This window comes from Trematomus bernacchii, unplaced genomic scaffold (assembly GCF_902827165.1).
Source record: "Trematomus bernacchii unplaced genomic scaffold, fTreBer1.1, whole genome shotgun sequence".
NCBI classification, from domain to species: domain Eukaryota; kingdom Metazoa; phylum Chordata; class Actinopteri; order Perciformes; family Nototheniidae; genus Trematomus; species Trematomus bernacchii.
The window spans coordinates 11,000,928-11,017,348 of NW_022987973.1; the positions used below are offsets into that span (position 1 = coordinate 11,000,928).

The 16,421-nt window shown below is 38.6% G+C and overlaps 2 protein-coding genes across 2 annotated transcripts; one reads left to right on the plus strand and one right to left on the minus strand.

The window, feature by feature from the left end:
* Positions 1 to 4,483: 4,483 nt before the first annotated feature.
* On the minus strand, positions 4,484 to 7,134 carry sult5a1 (sulfotransferase family 5A, member 1). The gene is made up of 6 exons (XM_034116707.1): positions 6,852 to 7,134; positions 6,350 to 6,561; positions 5,974 to 6,100; positions 5,790 to 5,887; positions 5,325 to 5,505; positions 4,484 to 4,845 (listed from the first exon to the last, which is right to left on the minus strand). The coding sequence occupies exons 1-6, from the start codon at positions 6,988 to 6,990 to the stop codon at positions 4,676 to 4,678; spliced, it is 927 nt and encodes a 308-aa protein (XP_033972598.1). The 5' UTR covers positions 6,991 to 7,134; the 3' UTR covers positions 4,484 to 4,675.
* A 1,035-nt stretch (positions 7,135 to 8,169) lies between these two features.
* Positions 8,170 to 16,235, plus strand: dpep1 (dipeptidase 1). Its single transcript, XM_034117027.1, has 10 exons — positions 8,170 to 8,598; positions 8,849 to 8,975; positions 10,948 to 11,080; positions 11,163 to 11,313; positions 12,196 to 12,265; positions 12,818 to 12,994; positions 13,723 to 13,807; positions 14,652 to 14,727; positions 14,844 to 14,979; positions 15,398 to 16,235. The coding sequence occupies exons 1-10, from the start codon at positions 8,477 to 8,479 to the stop codon at positions 15,581 to 15,583; spliced, it is 1,263 nt and encodes a 420-aa protein (XP_033972918.1). The 5' UTR covers positions 8,170 to 8,476; the 3' UTR covers positions 15,584 to 16,235.
* The last annotated feature ends 186 nt before the right edge of the window (positions 16,236 to 16,421 follow it).

Below are 16,421 nucleotides of genomic sequence, written 5' to 3' on the forward strand. Positions count from 1 at the left end.
ATCATCTGATTCGTCTGTACATTGCTGTTTTAGTCTGTGTTCTTCTAATTAGTGTGTCTACAGTCACAGTGTGTGCCTATTGAGCTGTTTAGAGCCATGTGGGACAAAACCTGATTATGCCCCTTCCTCTCGCTGTGAAGTGAACGGTGACTGTAAAAACTACACTGCGCATGCTCAGAGTATTTTGTAATGTAATATGTGTGGCAAAAAAATAATGACCAGAGGGGCACGGAGCTACCATCCCCACCATACGTCATCTCAAATCATTCAGAGCTGATTGGCTGTAAGTACGTGTGCCGCGAAAAGTGTGCTGTGTGAAGAGGAGACGAGAGAGCTGCAGTGGCGCGTCCTAAAACCAGGAAGTAAGCACAAAAAAGCAATGAGATTTCTCCAGAGGATTTTAGAAAATAGCTCAAAATAAGATCTGTGGGAAACGTACCTGTTAGATAAATGCACGTTTTGATTAGCCGGATAACATCCACATGTCTACCCTACTTTTATAATTTTTTTATCATAAATCTATGGATTAGATTTATGATAGACTTTTGAAACTACAAGAAGATAAGGAGGACTTTTACAAAAAAGTAATAGAAATGTTTGTCCAGAAGGATAGGAAAATGGACTTCATCTTCAAGTCAAGGTAAGACCGCCATTTTATTGAAAATGGGATCTTACTAAGAGAGAACAATTCAATATTTAAATGATAAAATTACATTTTTTGGGTATCCTTTTGTTGAACTGTCTGTTTAAAATTAATCGAAGCATCAGACAAAAAAAGCTTTTGAAAATAATATTATATTTTGGTTTAGGTCAAAATATAATATTTGTAAACCTGAAGAGTCAGTGCCTCACCAGCCATGAACCTCACTGCACGTCACTGCAGAAGCTTATATATAGACATCTAAGTTTTTTGTGCCCCACCACTTTTGTACATATAAAAACGCCACTGTCCACTGGGAAAGGGCTTTAGTCTAATTTAATCAGTCAACTATAAATCTGTACCATATGTCAGGTTTGACCTTAGAATACAGTATTGAATACATTTGTTTACACCAAGAAATGCTGATGTTGATTGTGTCTTTTACAGTAATGTTTCTAAACTGACTTACACTGTATATTATCTAAAAAAACATTCTCTTCAGGCCTCATTTTGAAATGTTGGCAAAGTGGTAATCCAGTGATTGATTGTTATACATTTTGGCGAACCTGCGAGAAAGACATTGGAAAGAGAATGTTCACCATTAGAGGAACAGAGGCTGAGAGATCCTGACTTTAGTACCTATCTATTCAGCCACCAAGCCCAAATTACCCAAAGTACGTACTTCTAGTACTTCTCATGATAACCACTGACCTTTACCTGTGAAACTGGTAGAGTGCACTTTAAGACCATTTTGTCCAGAAACCTTGAAAAGAGCAACACAGTGAGACTTTCCTAAATGCCTCTGCTCCGCCAGAGAGATACGCGCTGGATAAACAAGGCCACCTGCTGGCTAGAGGGATATCTTAGGTGTGTGTGTGTGTGTGTGTGTGTGTGTGTGTGTGTGTGTGTGTGTGTGTGTGTGTGTGTGTGTGTGTGTGTGTGTGTGTGTGTGTGTGTGTGTGTGTGTGTGTGTGTGTGTGTGTGTGTGTGTGTGTGTGTGTGTGTGTGTGTGTGTGTGTGTGTGTGTGTGTGTGTGTGTGTGTGTGTGTGTGTGTGTGTGTGTGTGTGTGTGTGTGTGTGTGTGTGTGTTGGTGTGTGTGTGTGTGTGTGTGTGTGTGTGTGTGTGTGTGTGTGTGTGTGTGTGTGTGGGGCTCAGTGGTTAGTGTGCTGGACTTCGAATCAGGGGGTAGCAAGTTCGAGTCCCACTGCAGTCAGCATGTCGTTATGTCCCTGGGCACTTCACCCCAAATTGCTCCTGTGGGGATTGTCCACAGTATTGAACGTATGTAAGTCGCTTTGGATAAAAGAGTCTAACAAGTGACGTGTGTGTGTGTGTGTGTGTGTGTGTCATTGTCACCTTGATTACTCTGTACACGATTTCTAGAATTTAAAAGACGTCATTTTGTAAGAAGCTGTCTTTCGGCTCTCATATTGGCAAGATAAGGGTTTAGATTTGTATCCAACTTATAAAGCCAGCTGCATCTGCTCTCCACCAACTGCAAGACCGCCTTCCTATCACCTGACCAAAGAGCTATTTGGCTAGTTTTGTCCACAGATTTGTTGGAAATCATGTGCAGTTATTATGTGTTTCCCAGATTGTAGGCTATTAGTCTCATGTTGTGCACTGCAGGTTTAATGTTTGGCATGCCTGCAATTTCTTGAGCGATCAGCCATATTAATCAGAACAGGATCTGCTAAATACAGGTGGCCGAGAGAGATAAACAACAAACTGCTGCACTTGACTCCAGCTTTAATGACGGCCCCCTGCTGCTGCCACCTTATTCTGTCCACTTTCCAGGCAGCACACAGTTCAACTCTAACAAGCTTATTGCTGATTGGAAAAGATCAGGCACTTTCCAAATATATTGCAGATGTTTGGAGGAACCATCTGTCTATCACCATCTATCACGGGCACAGTCGCAACTGGACAATGAAAGAAGCTGCCAGAAGCCCCAAGGATGCTGACAGGCACATTAGTTAAATTCTGTCAAGCTTGATTTTCCTTTGTGAACGTGTGATTACTCGAGTATCAAGCTGCGGTGCTAAGGTTTTCTTTGCAATCAGGCATAAAAAAACTAGAATTTAACAAGAACATGTTCTCATTTATCTTTGTTGACTGATCATACAGATGGTTTTGGTTTTATTCATCCAAGTTTTGATATTCAAAGCACTCAAGCATTTAAAATCTGCAAAAATATAAAATGATATATATTTTTTCAGCTTAAACACTGTCAGAGTAGTTTCTTCTTTTTAACGTGTCATCGCAATTACTGTATATTGTCTCAGTCACAGTCACATTTCCTCTATTCCATTTACTTTTGTTCCTGATAAATTCATAAATATAACTTGATCTACACAGTGAGTCATTTTCTTTCCTACGTTACATTTAGAAATGAACTTCAACCTTCTGCATATGCCATATTACAGTGTACCTGTTACAACACAACATCTTACAACGCTGTTGAGGATACAACAGGATGTATTGCTCCACAGTAGGTTTTTTTGTCTTTTTCTCTGATCTGACATAGTGTTGTTCAACAGGAGTCCACTGGTTTGAATTTCAGTATTGTTGTAACTGAAATGAAGGACAGCAGAGACTCAACACATCTTGCATCGTAGACTGAAAACACACCTGTTTTGACGCAACCAACAAAATAAAAAACAAAATAAATAATCAGTAAATTACATTTAAAAAATAAATTCACATTTTTGTAAGCACTTAGAAAGGTTTGGCTTTCTAAGTGTTTCACACACACACACACACACACACACACACACACACACACACACACACACACACACACACACACACACACACACACACACACACACACACACACACACACACACACACACACACACACACACACACACACACACACACACACACATATACAGGATTTTGAGTTTATATCACCGTGGTTGATTGCACTTATTAAAAGTCACTTTGGATAAAAGCCCCAATGACGTGTGATGACATATCATGTAACAGGAATCTCTGGAACTTATTTTGCAGCATACATTTGAATCCAGTTTTAATATAAACTACATTGCAAATATATTCTGACTCGGCTCCTGAGTACAAAATAAAACAGGAAGTGCAATGACAAGACTATGAGATAAATGAATCAATAAACATGACAGGATGTTACATATCCAGTGCTGTCTCTACTTCACACCGAGCTGACCCCACACACAATTGTTGTTTAGTTAGTTTGGAGTTTCATCTGTTTTGACCTGTAAATAACCTTTTAACGTCTACAATAATTTATAATAATAAATTGTACCTCCATACATTTATGCTTATGTCAACCTTTAGCAGATTGATGCCTTTCTACAAGTTATCAGAGTTCATCCTCGCATTCACAGAACACAGTGTTATCATACACTTGGACCGTATGTACGCTCTTATTATGATTTACATAAATAATGGATACAAATAAAGTGTTTTGAATATTAATTTAAACTCACACACATACGCACACACACACACACACACACACACACACACACACACACACACACACACACACACACACACACACACACACACACACACACACACACACACACACACACACACACACACACACACACACACACACACACACACACACACTTGATTGAATTGGATCAAAGTTCTCCTGTGCTTTGAAACTGGAGGAGGAACTGTTCTTGGTTGTGTGAAGTGAAAAGATGAGGAGGTTTATTAGGATAACCTTTGACCGGTTCCTCTCTCTGCTCATTGTTGTTCTGCTTTAGTTACTGATAATAGCTTTGTGTGCTGCACACTAGCAACCATAAGTGCCACTTGTACTGCACCAAAAAACAACTGTAAGAGGATTCAGTTAACCGATATTTATTCATAGTTAACAATAATCAAAACATAGAATACATCAAGTGTAACATCGTGCTCTTAAGAGGCATTGAAGGGTAGACAGCTATGTTCTGTTATTATCATTTACATTTCAACCAAGAAGAAAACAATCCACCTGTGATCTGAATCACAGGATAAAACATACTGTCTAGCTTTTTTCACAGTGCTGTGTTCTTCCGTGGGATTTGTTCATTAGCCTGAGTCTCTTCTTTCTGTTGCTCCTCCCACACAAACTCTAAAGTGCAGTCCTTCATCTTTGCCTCGAAGATGCTTTGGAAATATTGATTCAGCTCCTCTGTGAACATGTTTTTCCAGTCTCCAATCTTACCTGCATGTTTGAGGGGAAGATAAACAGATGGGATTTCATTTAAGGCCAAGTACAGGATTTTATAAACCTTAAAAACTACAGGTGAATTTATATATACTGTATTATTGAAGCATACAAAAACATGTTTGTTATTCTCAACTGATCATGATTTTAAAATAAAGACCTGTTGACTAATTTTCAAAATTTCAGATGAACAAATCCTTGAAATAAATATTTTGACACTCTTGGGAATATGCTAATTCACATTTCTTCTCTATTTTCTTTTAGTTTAAAGGATTCTTGTTTGGAGGCCTGCAGAAATGAAAGAATCCATTTATTATCTTTTTAATTGTATTTTGACCCATTGGATTCCTCTTTAGGTGTGATTCTAATTTGTTAATTGATAACAGGTTCTAATTATGGTGACACACATTTTTTACATTACTTTTGTTCTACAGTACTTTGTGATTTTATCAGATTATAACAGAACCGAGCCCCACCGTTCCTCATGAAGGAGCCCTTGCCATGATTTATTATCTCCTCATCGATCAGGGTGTAGTTGACCATCTTGTTGTCTTTCATGCTGCTGAAGCTGCAGTGTTTCACACAGTTGCTGACCTCCTCCTCCAGCAGGGGAATCTCTAGGTGAGAGCTCACCTTCTGTATGGCGCCATGTAAGTCCTGATAGCAGGAAGACGACAATAATATCATTTGAAACACACAAACAAGGAACCTAGCCCTAAATGACATGTAACAGAAACATGTTCACATGTGAACTTCACCCTTAACTTCTTCTTTCCTAGCCCATATGATCGGGGAACAAGATAAGTAAATATCTTACAAGAAAACTGTACACTTTAAAAAATGTACCTGTTAAATATATTTAAAAAATAAACATCACATTTTACAAAATAATTTTTGGGGACATTTATTATTTTTGGGATGGTAAAATAAATCACATTTACCAACGACATATCTTCATATGTGATGTGAAGCAGATTGTTCATAGTTCCTATCTGACCAGTCCAGCCTTTGATGTGGTCGAACCAGGAACCATAGTGCACTGAAACAAATAAAAGATGACCTTTTGTCAGCATAACAGTACAGACCAATGAAATAAATATAGATTTTTTTTCCTGAAAAACTCACGTTTCCCCTCCAGGAATCGATTTAAAAACTCTGGGAATGAGTCAGCCTCCGGGAAGAAGTTGGCAATTTTGTGGAAGTGAAAAAAAGACACCACCACATCTTTAGGGTTTCTGCTCACATAGATGACCTGTGAGATGAAACGAGCCACAGGGTCAGATTCTGTATTGAATAAGATTGAAATATCAACATCTCAGTGCCCTCTTGAAACTAGTAACACTGTCTCCAAATTACCTCCAACCTTTGGCCTTACTCTATTGCTATTGCCTCGACACAACATATACACTAATGTCTGCAGTAAATATATATTGGCCTGGCCAATATTCGACTATCTCTATACTTTAAGGTCCAAAAGGTTAAATAAACATGTATATTTGACCTTTGCTTTGGAGCCCTGCAGTGCAGGGCCCAGCAGGTGATGAGGCAGGTGTGTGGTGATGACTCGAGGTGTGCTGTTGGATGCCTCCTGTATAGCAGGGAAATAAATTTGCTCCAGCCAGGGAGCCCGAGCCCAGTTTGGTACAGTTTGGGACACATGTGGGTCGCCTCTGCTGGATATGAAAGTGACAATTTCCTGCATCCATGTGGTGCCTTTTGAGAGGAAAGAGAGGAGCATTTTGATCAGACTTTTTTAAGTAAAACTGCAAAAACATATTAAGTGTAGTAATGTGTCATTTAGATTGCATTCATAGTATTACATACCTAAATGATTATCTATGACTGCAATGAGTTACTCAACATGCTCCTGTGGTTAGTTGCTCAAAGGCTCAAAGACACTGCAGATGTCATGTATCCTGCAGGATACATGACATCTGCAGCGTCTTTGAGCAAGACAAATAACTGACAAATAACTGACCGGTCAGTTATTTGTCTCTTCTTACCTGACTTTGGATAGGAGACAATGACGATATCTGTATCCTGAAATGGAAATTTGAGAGCAAGTTGTAAGGAATCCTGGGTGTGCAGGTGTCCCGGAAACAAAATACCATGAAAGGTCTCTGCGACATCCAACCTGGCCATATCCAACCTGTAAAAACGGTATACTAGGCTATGTTATTGGCTGGTCCAGGTTCCCCTTTGCCTGTGCCTGTCTGTGTTGCTAAGCTGTCTCTCTGTGCATCTGCTCTGTTAGAGAGACCTATGATGACACAACACAGGCTTTAACATGTGATGAAAAGAGGAAATGCAAATAGCACTCTTGGTGTCAGACAGTGGGTGTTCCTTGCACTATTGGCCAAATATAACAAATAGCCCTAGCCATGTTTAATCCAGCTGCAAAACGCTTCTTTCTTTCTTGCCTGACACTGTCTGTGCAGCTCATATTATTTGTGGTTAGCGTTAATTTTTAGACTTGAGAATGTCAATACAAATACAAAGTATAAAGATGGCTTTTTTACTGTCTTAAATATGTTTACAGTCGACAGTTATGCTGCCCACTTTTACACTCTGTGCTTGCCCTGCGAAATAAACATTATCCTGTTAATTCCTTTGAAAGTTGCTCAGTGGCACATGAAACCATAGTGGCCTGACTCTCGAAAACAGAAATACCCGGATCATCCAGGGATCTTGTGCATCTAATGGCCATTGGGTTTTACTGAAGCCCTGCCTCCACAACCTCTTGGCTCATTTAAAGGAATGTAGTGGGAAAAAAACTCTGGACTCACCATTTTACAATTTTGAAGACTAAATTATTTAAATAATGGCTGTTCAAATATTTGATTTACCTTACAAAAAAAATGATATACTGATTTACATACGTGTCTTTCCCAATGTTAGTCAAACTATTCATTTTGAGTCGAGTGACGTCACGGACAAACACGGAAGATGAATACCACTGAGCCTCTATGAATAACGCTTCAACGCCAAGACCAATTCCTTGGGGCTTTGCTGATCCCTTTTTTCCGTAGTTTCCATTTTCCATGTGTGTGTGTGTGTGTGTGTGTGTGTGTGTGTGTGTGTGTGTGTGTGTGTGTGTGTGTGTGTGTGTGTGTGTGTGTGTGTGTGTGTGTGTGTGTGTGTGTGTGTGTGTGTGAGCATATGTTGTGACTTTAGAAAAGCAGTTAAAAGGCACATAATACGTGAACCAATATGTATTGGTTAACAATTGTAAGATTGTAAGAGTTAATAAGCTACTGTGCTGCGTTAATGACTGCTGACACTGTAATAAGTAACAGATTAAAAACAGAGCAGGAGCGATGAGCAGAGTTGATCTTCAGTGGCTGAATCGGACGGAAACAGATAGACAGCTGGGTGGATCATTTCAAGAATCTGTATAGTTTCAAACTAAAATCTAAAAGATTGGCAATTGGCAAACCAGGAAAGAGATCTGTTTCAGCAGCAGGAGGTTACATCACGATTGGTCAGAGGTTGCAGAAGGTTCAAGAAGTGGGATCTTGCGATTGAGCTAAAAGAGAACTAAAGGGTTAGGGGGTTAGGGTTAGGGGGTTAGGGTTAGGGTTAAAGAAAAAAAGGGCAGATCGTTTAACAGTGTATTAAAGTTTAGGAAATGTTGTCCAAAGTTATCTCAGCTGCATATTTAATGCTGTGGATCAGTTCTTGTGCCGCGGCTGAGGATCCATACATGACCAGAGCTCTGCAGCTGATGTCTGAGACCCCACTCATTGACGGGTAAGAGGAAAAGTCTTTTAGTGAACGTTTCGTGTTATGATTTTCTCTGTTGAGGTTATGTGCTGTTTGCCATATGAGCAAAAGCAGTAAATGATTTATGTTTGGTAGTGAAAACTCACTTCTGGAAGCAATTTCTAGTGGTGATCTGGGAAAACGGGCAGTACCTCCCTGCTGTGAAATCACAGTTTATGATGAGAGTCTTGAGAAAAGGCTTTTGACGCTCTAACCCTTTGATTTCCTGATATTTCAGCCATAATGACCTGCCTTGGCAGCTTCGAATTCGATTCAACAATGAGCTCAACAAAGTGGATCTTAACACGCTGGATACAACCCACACCAACATCCCAAAGATCAAGGAGGGACGACTGGGAGCGCAAGTACGTGCGGAACATAATACTGGGAAATGAAAGAAAACCATCCTGCAAAGTCATGTGATTCTTCGTCTGCTGAGACAAACATCCTGTCTTCCAAAAATCTTTCAAATTCAATCTAATGAAATATTTAACCACTTCATAAACACCTTTTGCCTTGCAAGTAACCCCTCCCCTCTCTTAAATAAATAATATAAAACATTGTAGTAGAACACTTGATATTTCAAAGTGTAGTTGTACTGAGCAGCATTAAGGTGCTAAAGAAAATTGTGATAAATGTGTTCCAAAAGATTTTGTTATAGCAAAGGTTTGTTTCCCAAAGTTCCAAACAGAATTGAGAGGAACTTTAGGTGAGCCAAGATCAATTTGTATGCAGAGGACCCGGCTCTCTATAAAGTAAACCTGTTTGTGTTAAGCATTTACTTACCTGCTCAAAAACACGTTTTTAGTCTTGACTTATTATTCTTGCCTTCTTTATGCAACAAAGTAAAAGCATATTTGATGGTGGTAGTAAGTAAATAGGTACATGTACTCAAGTATTGTACACAAGCATTATTTTGAGGTATTCGTAGTTTTCTTGTGTGTCAATGATTTGCTACTTTATCCTTCTACACTATTACATTTAAGATACAATTATTTTTGTTCTTCTACAATACGTACCCCTTATTTGACGCATAAAGTAGATATGTAGATAAAGATTTTACATAAGAGACATTTTAACAGATGAACTACACAACAGTATTTATATATATATATATATATTAACATATCTTTACTTTAACCAGCTACAACAAAACTGTATGCACATTACTGCATTAGTAGTACTTGTACAATAATATAGGTTATAATATGTTGTACAACCAATAAATAGGATGTGAAGACTTTCTCCACACATGCGGTTTAGTATCTTACTTTGACTGACTATATTAAGGAAGATCGGGTTGTGGCAAGACCGATCTAAAAATGTTATTATCTCAGAGACATTGTAGATCTTTGCATTCTTTGTAAATTCGCTCATTCACAGCTTGCCAACCGCTTACATCGCTTAGTGTCACTGCAATCCATAGTCTCGTGTTACCATTAATAGAAACCACTGCATTAAAGGTAGGGTAGGTCAGTTTGAGAAACCGGCTCGAGATACACGTTTTGTTATATTCCATGGAATGCTCTTAACATCCCGATAGCAATGAATATCTTAAGTGCTTTGACAAAAAATCCATAAAAAAATGTCATCTGTGGAAGCTGTGGTACTGTAAAAAGCACGACCAATCATTTTAGCCGGGCCGGCTAATTTTTCAAATTCTAGCGCACTCGAGCTGGTTTCTCCAAAATTACCTACCCCACCTTTAATGCATACATATTTTAAACAATGTGAAAAATAGCCCAGATCCGTATTCGGGCGGTTGAGATATTTTGAAAAGGTGAGAAAGTCAGTGAATCCCTAACTGTTGTACCCTGCATGTGTATTTATCAGATTGAACATTCATCTCTGTTTTATTTTTGTGTTGAATCATGCACTCATCATTATAAATTAAGCAAGAGAATTGGATGAACCTCGCTCAGAATACAGAGAGAGATTTATCACTTATCAGTTTTTATTGACACCAGAAAATATTCTTAGGCCTTGAATAAACTACCTTTGAATATTATGTAAGCTGGAGTAGGACATTTATTTTTTGATAGCAACACATTGGTAAAAAACTTTAAAATGTTGAACACAGTTGTTTAAAACAAGCATATGTGTTGTGTGCAAATGTTAAGGGTTCATTGTGTGTATCTTCATTTTACCAGCTTTATTGCAGCCATTTAGTAGGTGAGCTCACAACCCAGGTCATATAAATAAAACATACATAATAAATCATCAATAAAGCAATACAAAAAGGGATATGATTCTAATTAGGAACTTATCGGGTCAATAACAATCCCCTGAATACAGGGCATGTTGATAATTAATACATGATCTCTGTTCCTCTTACAGTTCTGGTCTGCATATGTTCCCTGTGAGAGTCAGTACAAAGATGCTGTCAGACAAACACTGGAGCAGATAGACGTGGTTCACAGGATGTGTCAAAAATACCCAGAAACCTTCATGTTTGCCACCAGTAGCCATGGTGAGACTATAGTAATTTCAGAGACTGTTGCTTCCTCCACTCACACCTGTCTCTGAATCACACTCATGTTTGCTCTGCTCAGACATCATGACGGCCTTCAGCATGAACAAGACAGCCAGTCTGATCGGGGTGGAGGGGGGTCACTCCCTGGACAGCAGTCTGGGAACCCTGCGTCTCATGTACCAGCTGGGGGTCCGCTACCTCACACTCACACACTCCTGCAACACACCCTGGTAAGAGGCAGCAACACACAGAACATTTACTCCTCGTAAACACAGTGCAAATTAACACAAGTGACCTTATATGTGACACGCATCCATCACGTGCATTTAATTACCTGTGTGTGTTGATCATTTCAGCTCAAAGGTTTTTATTTTGTTCAATTTAAAAGATTCTGAAAGCAATTATTTTTCCATATGTAATGTTTTAATTTGTAAACTATGGGTAACTATTGTTGTCAAATACATGTAGTGGAGTAAATAGTACAATCTATCATGATATACTCAACTAAAGTAACTCAGATCTCTACCTTAATAAAGGCACTTTGTTACATTCCCCGAGCACACAGACACATGCACATGTTTTTATAGACACACTTAAACAACACCATAGACAAAGACATCGTCCACAGTCAATTCAGTCGTATCCTACTGGACTAAAAGTGACCAAAAAAGGGCAGCTTAAACACACTGTCTAAGTATTCATCTATTTATTGGCTGCGCTTTCAGTGGGGCTCGGTCATATCTTTTTCTGTTTTATAACTGTCAGTTGTCATGGTCAGTTTAGTTGTGCTGAGGGGAGTTTGGGGGTTTCCTGCAGGCTGTCCCCAGGCAGCAATATCTGGAAGTTCAGCACTGAAACACTTTGATCCCTTTAGGAGGCTAAATCTATGTAACTGTCGGGAGAAACCTTATGAACTATACCCAAAGGATTAGAAAACTGTCTGACACCTCCTAAAGTCAATCTATGTATTTGTTCACCTTCTTTGGTTTGTATGAGTTTGGAAAATATATATATTTTAATTTGTAATAACACTATCACATTTCAAAGTACACTATGTGACCTTTGAAGCACCAAATCTGCTGGGGAAGTCCTAACTGTTTTTTTCTCCTCAGGGCGGATAACTGGCTTGTCGACACTGGAGCGGATCCATCTGAACACAACGGCCTATCTGCATTTGGCAAGGTCAGCGAACAGCAGGGATGGGCAACTGATGCTTTAAAAGTGTAATACGTTACTGTTTACTGGCTTAAACAATAGGAATTTCTTAACAGCTAACTCCTATTTATTACAAGCATCATAAAACACTTGTACCATGTGTAAAAGTCAAATGTCTGCACACTCATGATAGAAATACTAGAATTCCTTTATATAACAAATATGGATTATTATTAAAATAACTACATATTACATAAAATAATAATATAATAAGGTAATGTAATACATATCTATTTGAAAAAACAATTGACAAAATATTTTTCCCATTTCCTATTTTTTAAGTGTGTTCATAAATGTGCCCATAAAGAATAATATTGTTTTTAACATTACATTTTCAACATTTAATCAAATATTTATTTGGGCTTTTTCTCAGAAATGTCCAAACACAAAGTTCAATCTGATTTTTTAAGCAATAAAACGTGTTATATCATGAAGGGGGTCAACTTGTGACAATATATATAACAGGAACTGTATCTAGTTTAATATTTTAAGTACATTCATTGTTCTTACATACACCAGCAACTAATAGCTGAGATGAACCGCCTGGGCATGCTGATCGATCTGGCTCATCTGACTCAGGCTGTGATGCACCAGGTGCTCGACATGTCGGCAGCCCCCGTCATCTTCAGCCACTCCTCCGCCTACAGCCTGTGTCCTCACAAGAGGAACGTCCCTGATGATGTTCTCAGGAGAGTGGTGAGTGTGTGTGTGTGTGTGTGTGTGTGTGTGTGTGTGTGTGTGTGTGTGTGTGTGTGTGTGTGTGTGTGTGTGTGTGTGTGTGTGTGTGTGTGTGTGTGTGTGTGTGTGTGTGTGTGTGTGTGTGTGTGTGTGTGTGTCACCAAAGCTATCGATAAACAAACCTAAAATAATAAAATATGTTGTTTAAAATGCAAATGCAGTATCAAGAGGCATAACATGAAAATACCTGAATATGAGAGATACGATGTTATTACGCTTCATTCCACCTCTCATATTGGAAGTGATTTGAATATGTAAAGGCAAAAAGAATAAAAAGATAACGCAGTGAAATGCCTGTTAAAGAAACATCCTGCCTTTACTGCTTATGATCTCCAATAATACCCATAAAAGGTTTTTAAAGCACCAAAGGGTTAACAGTGGTTGGAAATGTCCCTCTTGTGTCGACTTTTACTGACACATGCATTAAGGGAGTATCCTGTTGGAAAACATTATAAATAAGAAGATGGTTATTAACATTATATAGCACTGTTATAAACACACAGATAAAGATAAATGTGTTTATAGCCAAGAGACAGGCTGTTAGATTCAGACAACAGAGGTCAATACCCTCGTTTTCTTATGTTGTGAGTGTAGGTACATCTCTTGGCCCACATCACAGCTCCATCCTAGATAACAGTTTCGAGGTCAGTTACTGCTCACAGTCATGTAACATCCTGTTTCTCCAGAACGAGACCAGAGGAATCGTCATGGTGAACTTCTACAACGACTACGTGACCTGCAGCAAGACCGCTAACCTCTCAGATGTTGCAGGTAACAACTACTGTCATGTCGAAGGCTGTTAACCTGGTTGAATATTAACATTTATCATTCCGTCTATAAAATTCCTTGTCTCCATCCACTCATTTTTACAGCTTTATGTTACTTTTTTTTAATTTCCCTTGTTCAACTGCCAATGTACAACACAGTAACAATCAGAGAACCACAGAGTCATACATGTCTCAGGGGGCAGTTTATAGATTTCAGCATCTTTTTAATGTCCATATATAGTTCTCCAAAGTCCCGTTTATAAAAAGCGGCATAATTAATGTTATTTCTCCACGAACATTGATAGTTTATATTGTATGTTATCAAAAAGAACATGTAATGTCTGCTGTAATTGTTTCTTTATCTCTTAGAGCTAATGATGTAAGTTCATATTGATAAAGCATTGTATTGCAATATTAGGTTTTTTGAAATGTTTCCTAAAAGCACTGTTTGATTTAAATGACTAGTTTCAATGCAAAGGTTAATTATTCATAAGTCATTTACAAAGATATGTGCCCTCTCACAGTACTGTGATGAATGCAAATCCCACTGCAATTTAAAATAAGGGTAAACTCTTTCAACTCTGATCTTGCAGTATTGCAATATATTGAACAGTAAGCTATCTCTAGATCTCCAATGCTCAGTCCTACTTATAATATATATATATATTCCATGTTGTAAACATCCTTAGCTTTCCTTCACTCTGTTACAGTCAGCCAGGAGCCTTGGGATTACCTCCTATGCTATGAGAAGACCTTTAATTATTAATGTCTGATTGTTGTTTTCTGACTCTACATCTTCTGCATATATTCCTGATAAAAAGGTATGATGGTTCTACCTTTTATTATAGATCACTTTGACCATATAAAGAAAGTGGGCGGGGCGGGCATCGTTGGCTTTGGTGGAGATTATGATGGGGTCGGAAGGTGAGTACAAACCTTCAAACGTTAAGCTTCCTGTCAACACTGGGAAGATACATTTAAACTGTGAAACACACAGACAATCGGGGAATTCTCTTAAGTAAAATGTGATTCCCTTTCAGACTGCCCGAGGGTCTGGAGGACGTGTCCAAGGTGCCCAAAGTGGTGGCTGAGCTGCTGAGGAGAGGCTGGAGCGACGTGGACGTCAAAGCTGCTCTGGGAAACAACCTGCTCCGAGTCCTGAACCAGACTGAGCGGGTTAGAGAGACACACATTATATGTATAACTTATGTCATATTCAAAAGAATAGAAAGTGACATCTTGATGCCCTGTGAATATTGACATCATCCAAAAACTCAAGGCAGTTGTTATGTAGAGATGGTTATTGAGGCTCTGATATCTCACTTCTTTAGTAAGTAATTCATTTTATTATTTTCCTACTTTCTGTACATAGTGGCCACAACAATATAAAGCAGAAGACAATCAAGTTGCTGAGTCAAAAGCAATCAAACACATATGTATGCAGAAGTGCATTCAACTGAACACACTGATTTAAGTTACAAAAATTAAATAAATTGTTTCTTGTTTTTTTGTCACACACCCACACACCCACACACACACACCTGTCACAGTGCCTTTCTGTCTGCTGCCTGACGGTATGATCTCTGTTTGTCAGGTGCGTGACGGTCTGAGAGACAAGAGTCCAGATGATGTTCCTATTCCATACGACGAGGTGAAGAATACTTGCAGGACGAGCTACGGCTACCAGACCCTGAACACTGGAGCCGTGCACTCCCTCAGCACACTGGGCCTCCTGCTCACACTGGCCCTCCATGCTGTTATAACATTATCAAATTCATAAGCTATGTTTTAATACACACACGTTCCGAATATAGTAGAGTCGACTAATAGCACTAATTGCTTACATAATGGAAATTAAGAGTATTCTGCTTTGTCCTGAAGATCTGTGTGTGCTACCTTTTAACCTTTGGGTATTACCCCTGAACTTTAGGAATGTAGGTTTAGCACCTAGCAAATAATGGGAAGGTGTATCATATTCAATTGACTATTTAACTGGATTTAAACTTGTTTTTAAAATACATTTTTGTGGTTCTTTTCACGTTAACTTTACCTTGCATCATCTGGTTGTTTTATCCTACTTTACCACTGTGAGATTGAAGCTGCTGTGGGCAAATAGAACTGTGTCTGGACAATAACATGTTGACAAAGTCTCACCAGTATATTCCAAATGCATACACACTTACACTCACACACAGACAACCATATTCCTTAACATCAGTGTGCTTACAATTAACCAGGAAGTAGTACAGTACGTGTCCACAGCTCCATCTAGTGTTCTTAGTGTGTAACCACCGAAGAGATGCAAACTATCTTTGTGGCTCCACAAATTAAAATGTTGGTTGATGTTGATGATGGATGAAAAAGAAAATATGTTTTAGTTTCTAAGGATTTCACTTTGCAAACAGGATGAAAATAAAAGACAAATAATTGTTTTTCTGAGCTACTGGAGGAACAAAATCTTCTTTATTTGTTCACCGACAGTAACCTCATAACTGTGCGGATACATTAGGTGAACTATTACACATCTCCTGAATGTCAAACAAAGTAGTGTGTTTTTCTTCTATTAAACATGGCGACCTTGAAGTGTTCAACATTCAACAAGATGATATGGGATTAAC

Excerpts from the sequence above, each read along its gene's own strand:
- dpep1 (XM_034117027.1), top strand. The coding sequence starts at position 8,477 with ATGTTGTCCAAAGTTATCTCAGCTGCATATTTAATGCTGTGGATCAGT. Across the intron at positions 12,266-12,817 it reads GCCTATCTGCATTTGGCAAG|CAACTAATAGCTGAGATGAA; the intron begins GTCAGCGAACAG and ends TACATACACCAG. Across the intron at positions 14,728-14,843 it reads GATTATGATGGGGTCGGAAG|ACTGCCCGAGGGTCTGGAGG; the intron begins GTGAGTACAAAC and ends ATTCCCTTTCAG.
- sult5a1 (XM_034116707.1), bottom strand. The coding sequence starts at position 6,990 with ATGGCCAGGTTGGATGTCGCAGAGACCTTTCATGGTATTTTGTTTCCG. Across the intron at positions 6,101-6,349 it reads TGCAGGGCTCCAAAGCAAAG|GTCATCTATGTGAGCAGAAA; the intron begins GTCAAATATACA and ends TTCATCTCACAG. Across the intron at positions 5,888-5,973 it reads TCGATTCCTGGAGGGGAAAC|TGCACTATGGTTCCTGGTTC; the intron begins GTGAGTTTTTCA and ends TATTTGTTTCAG.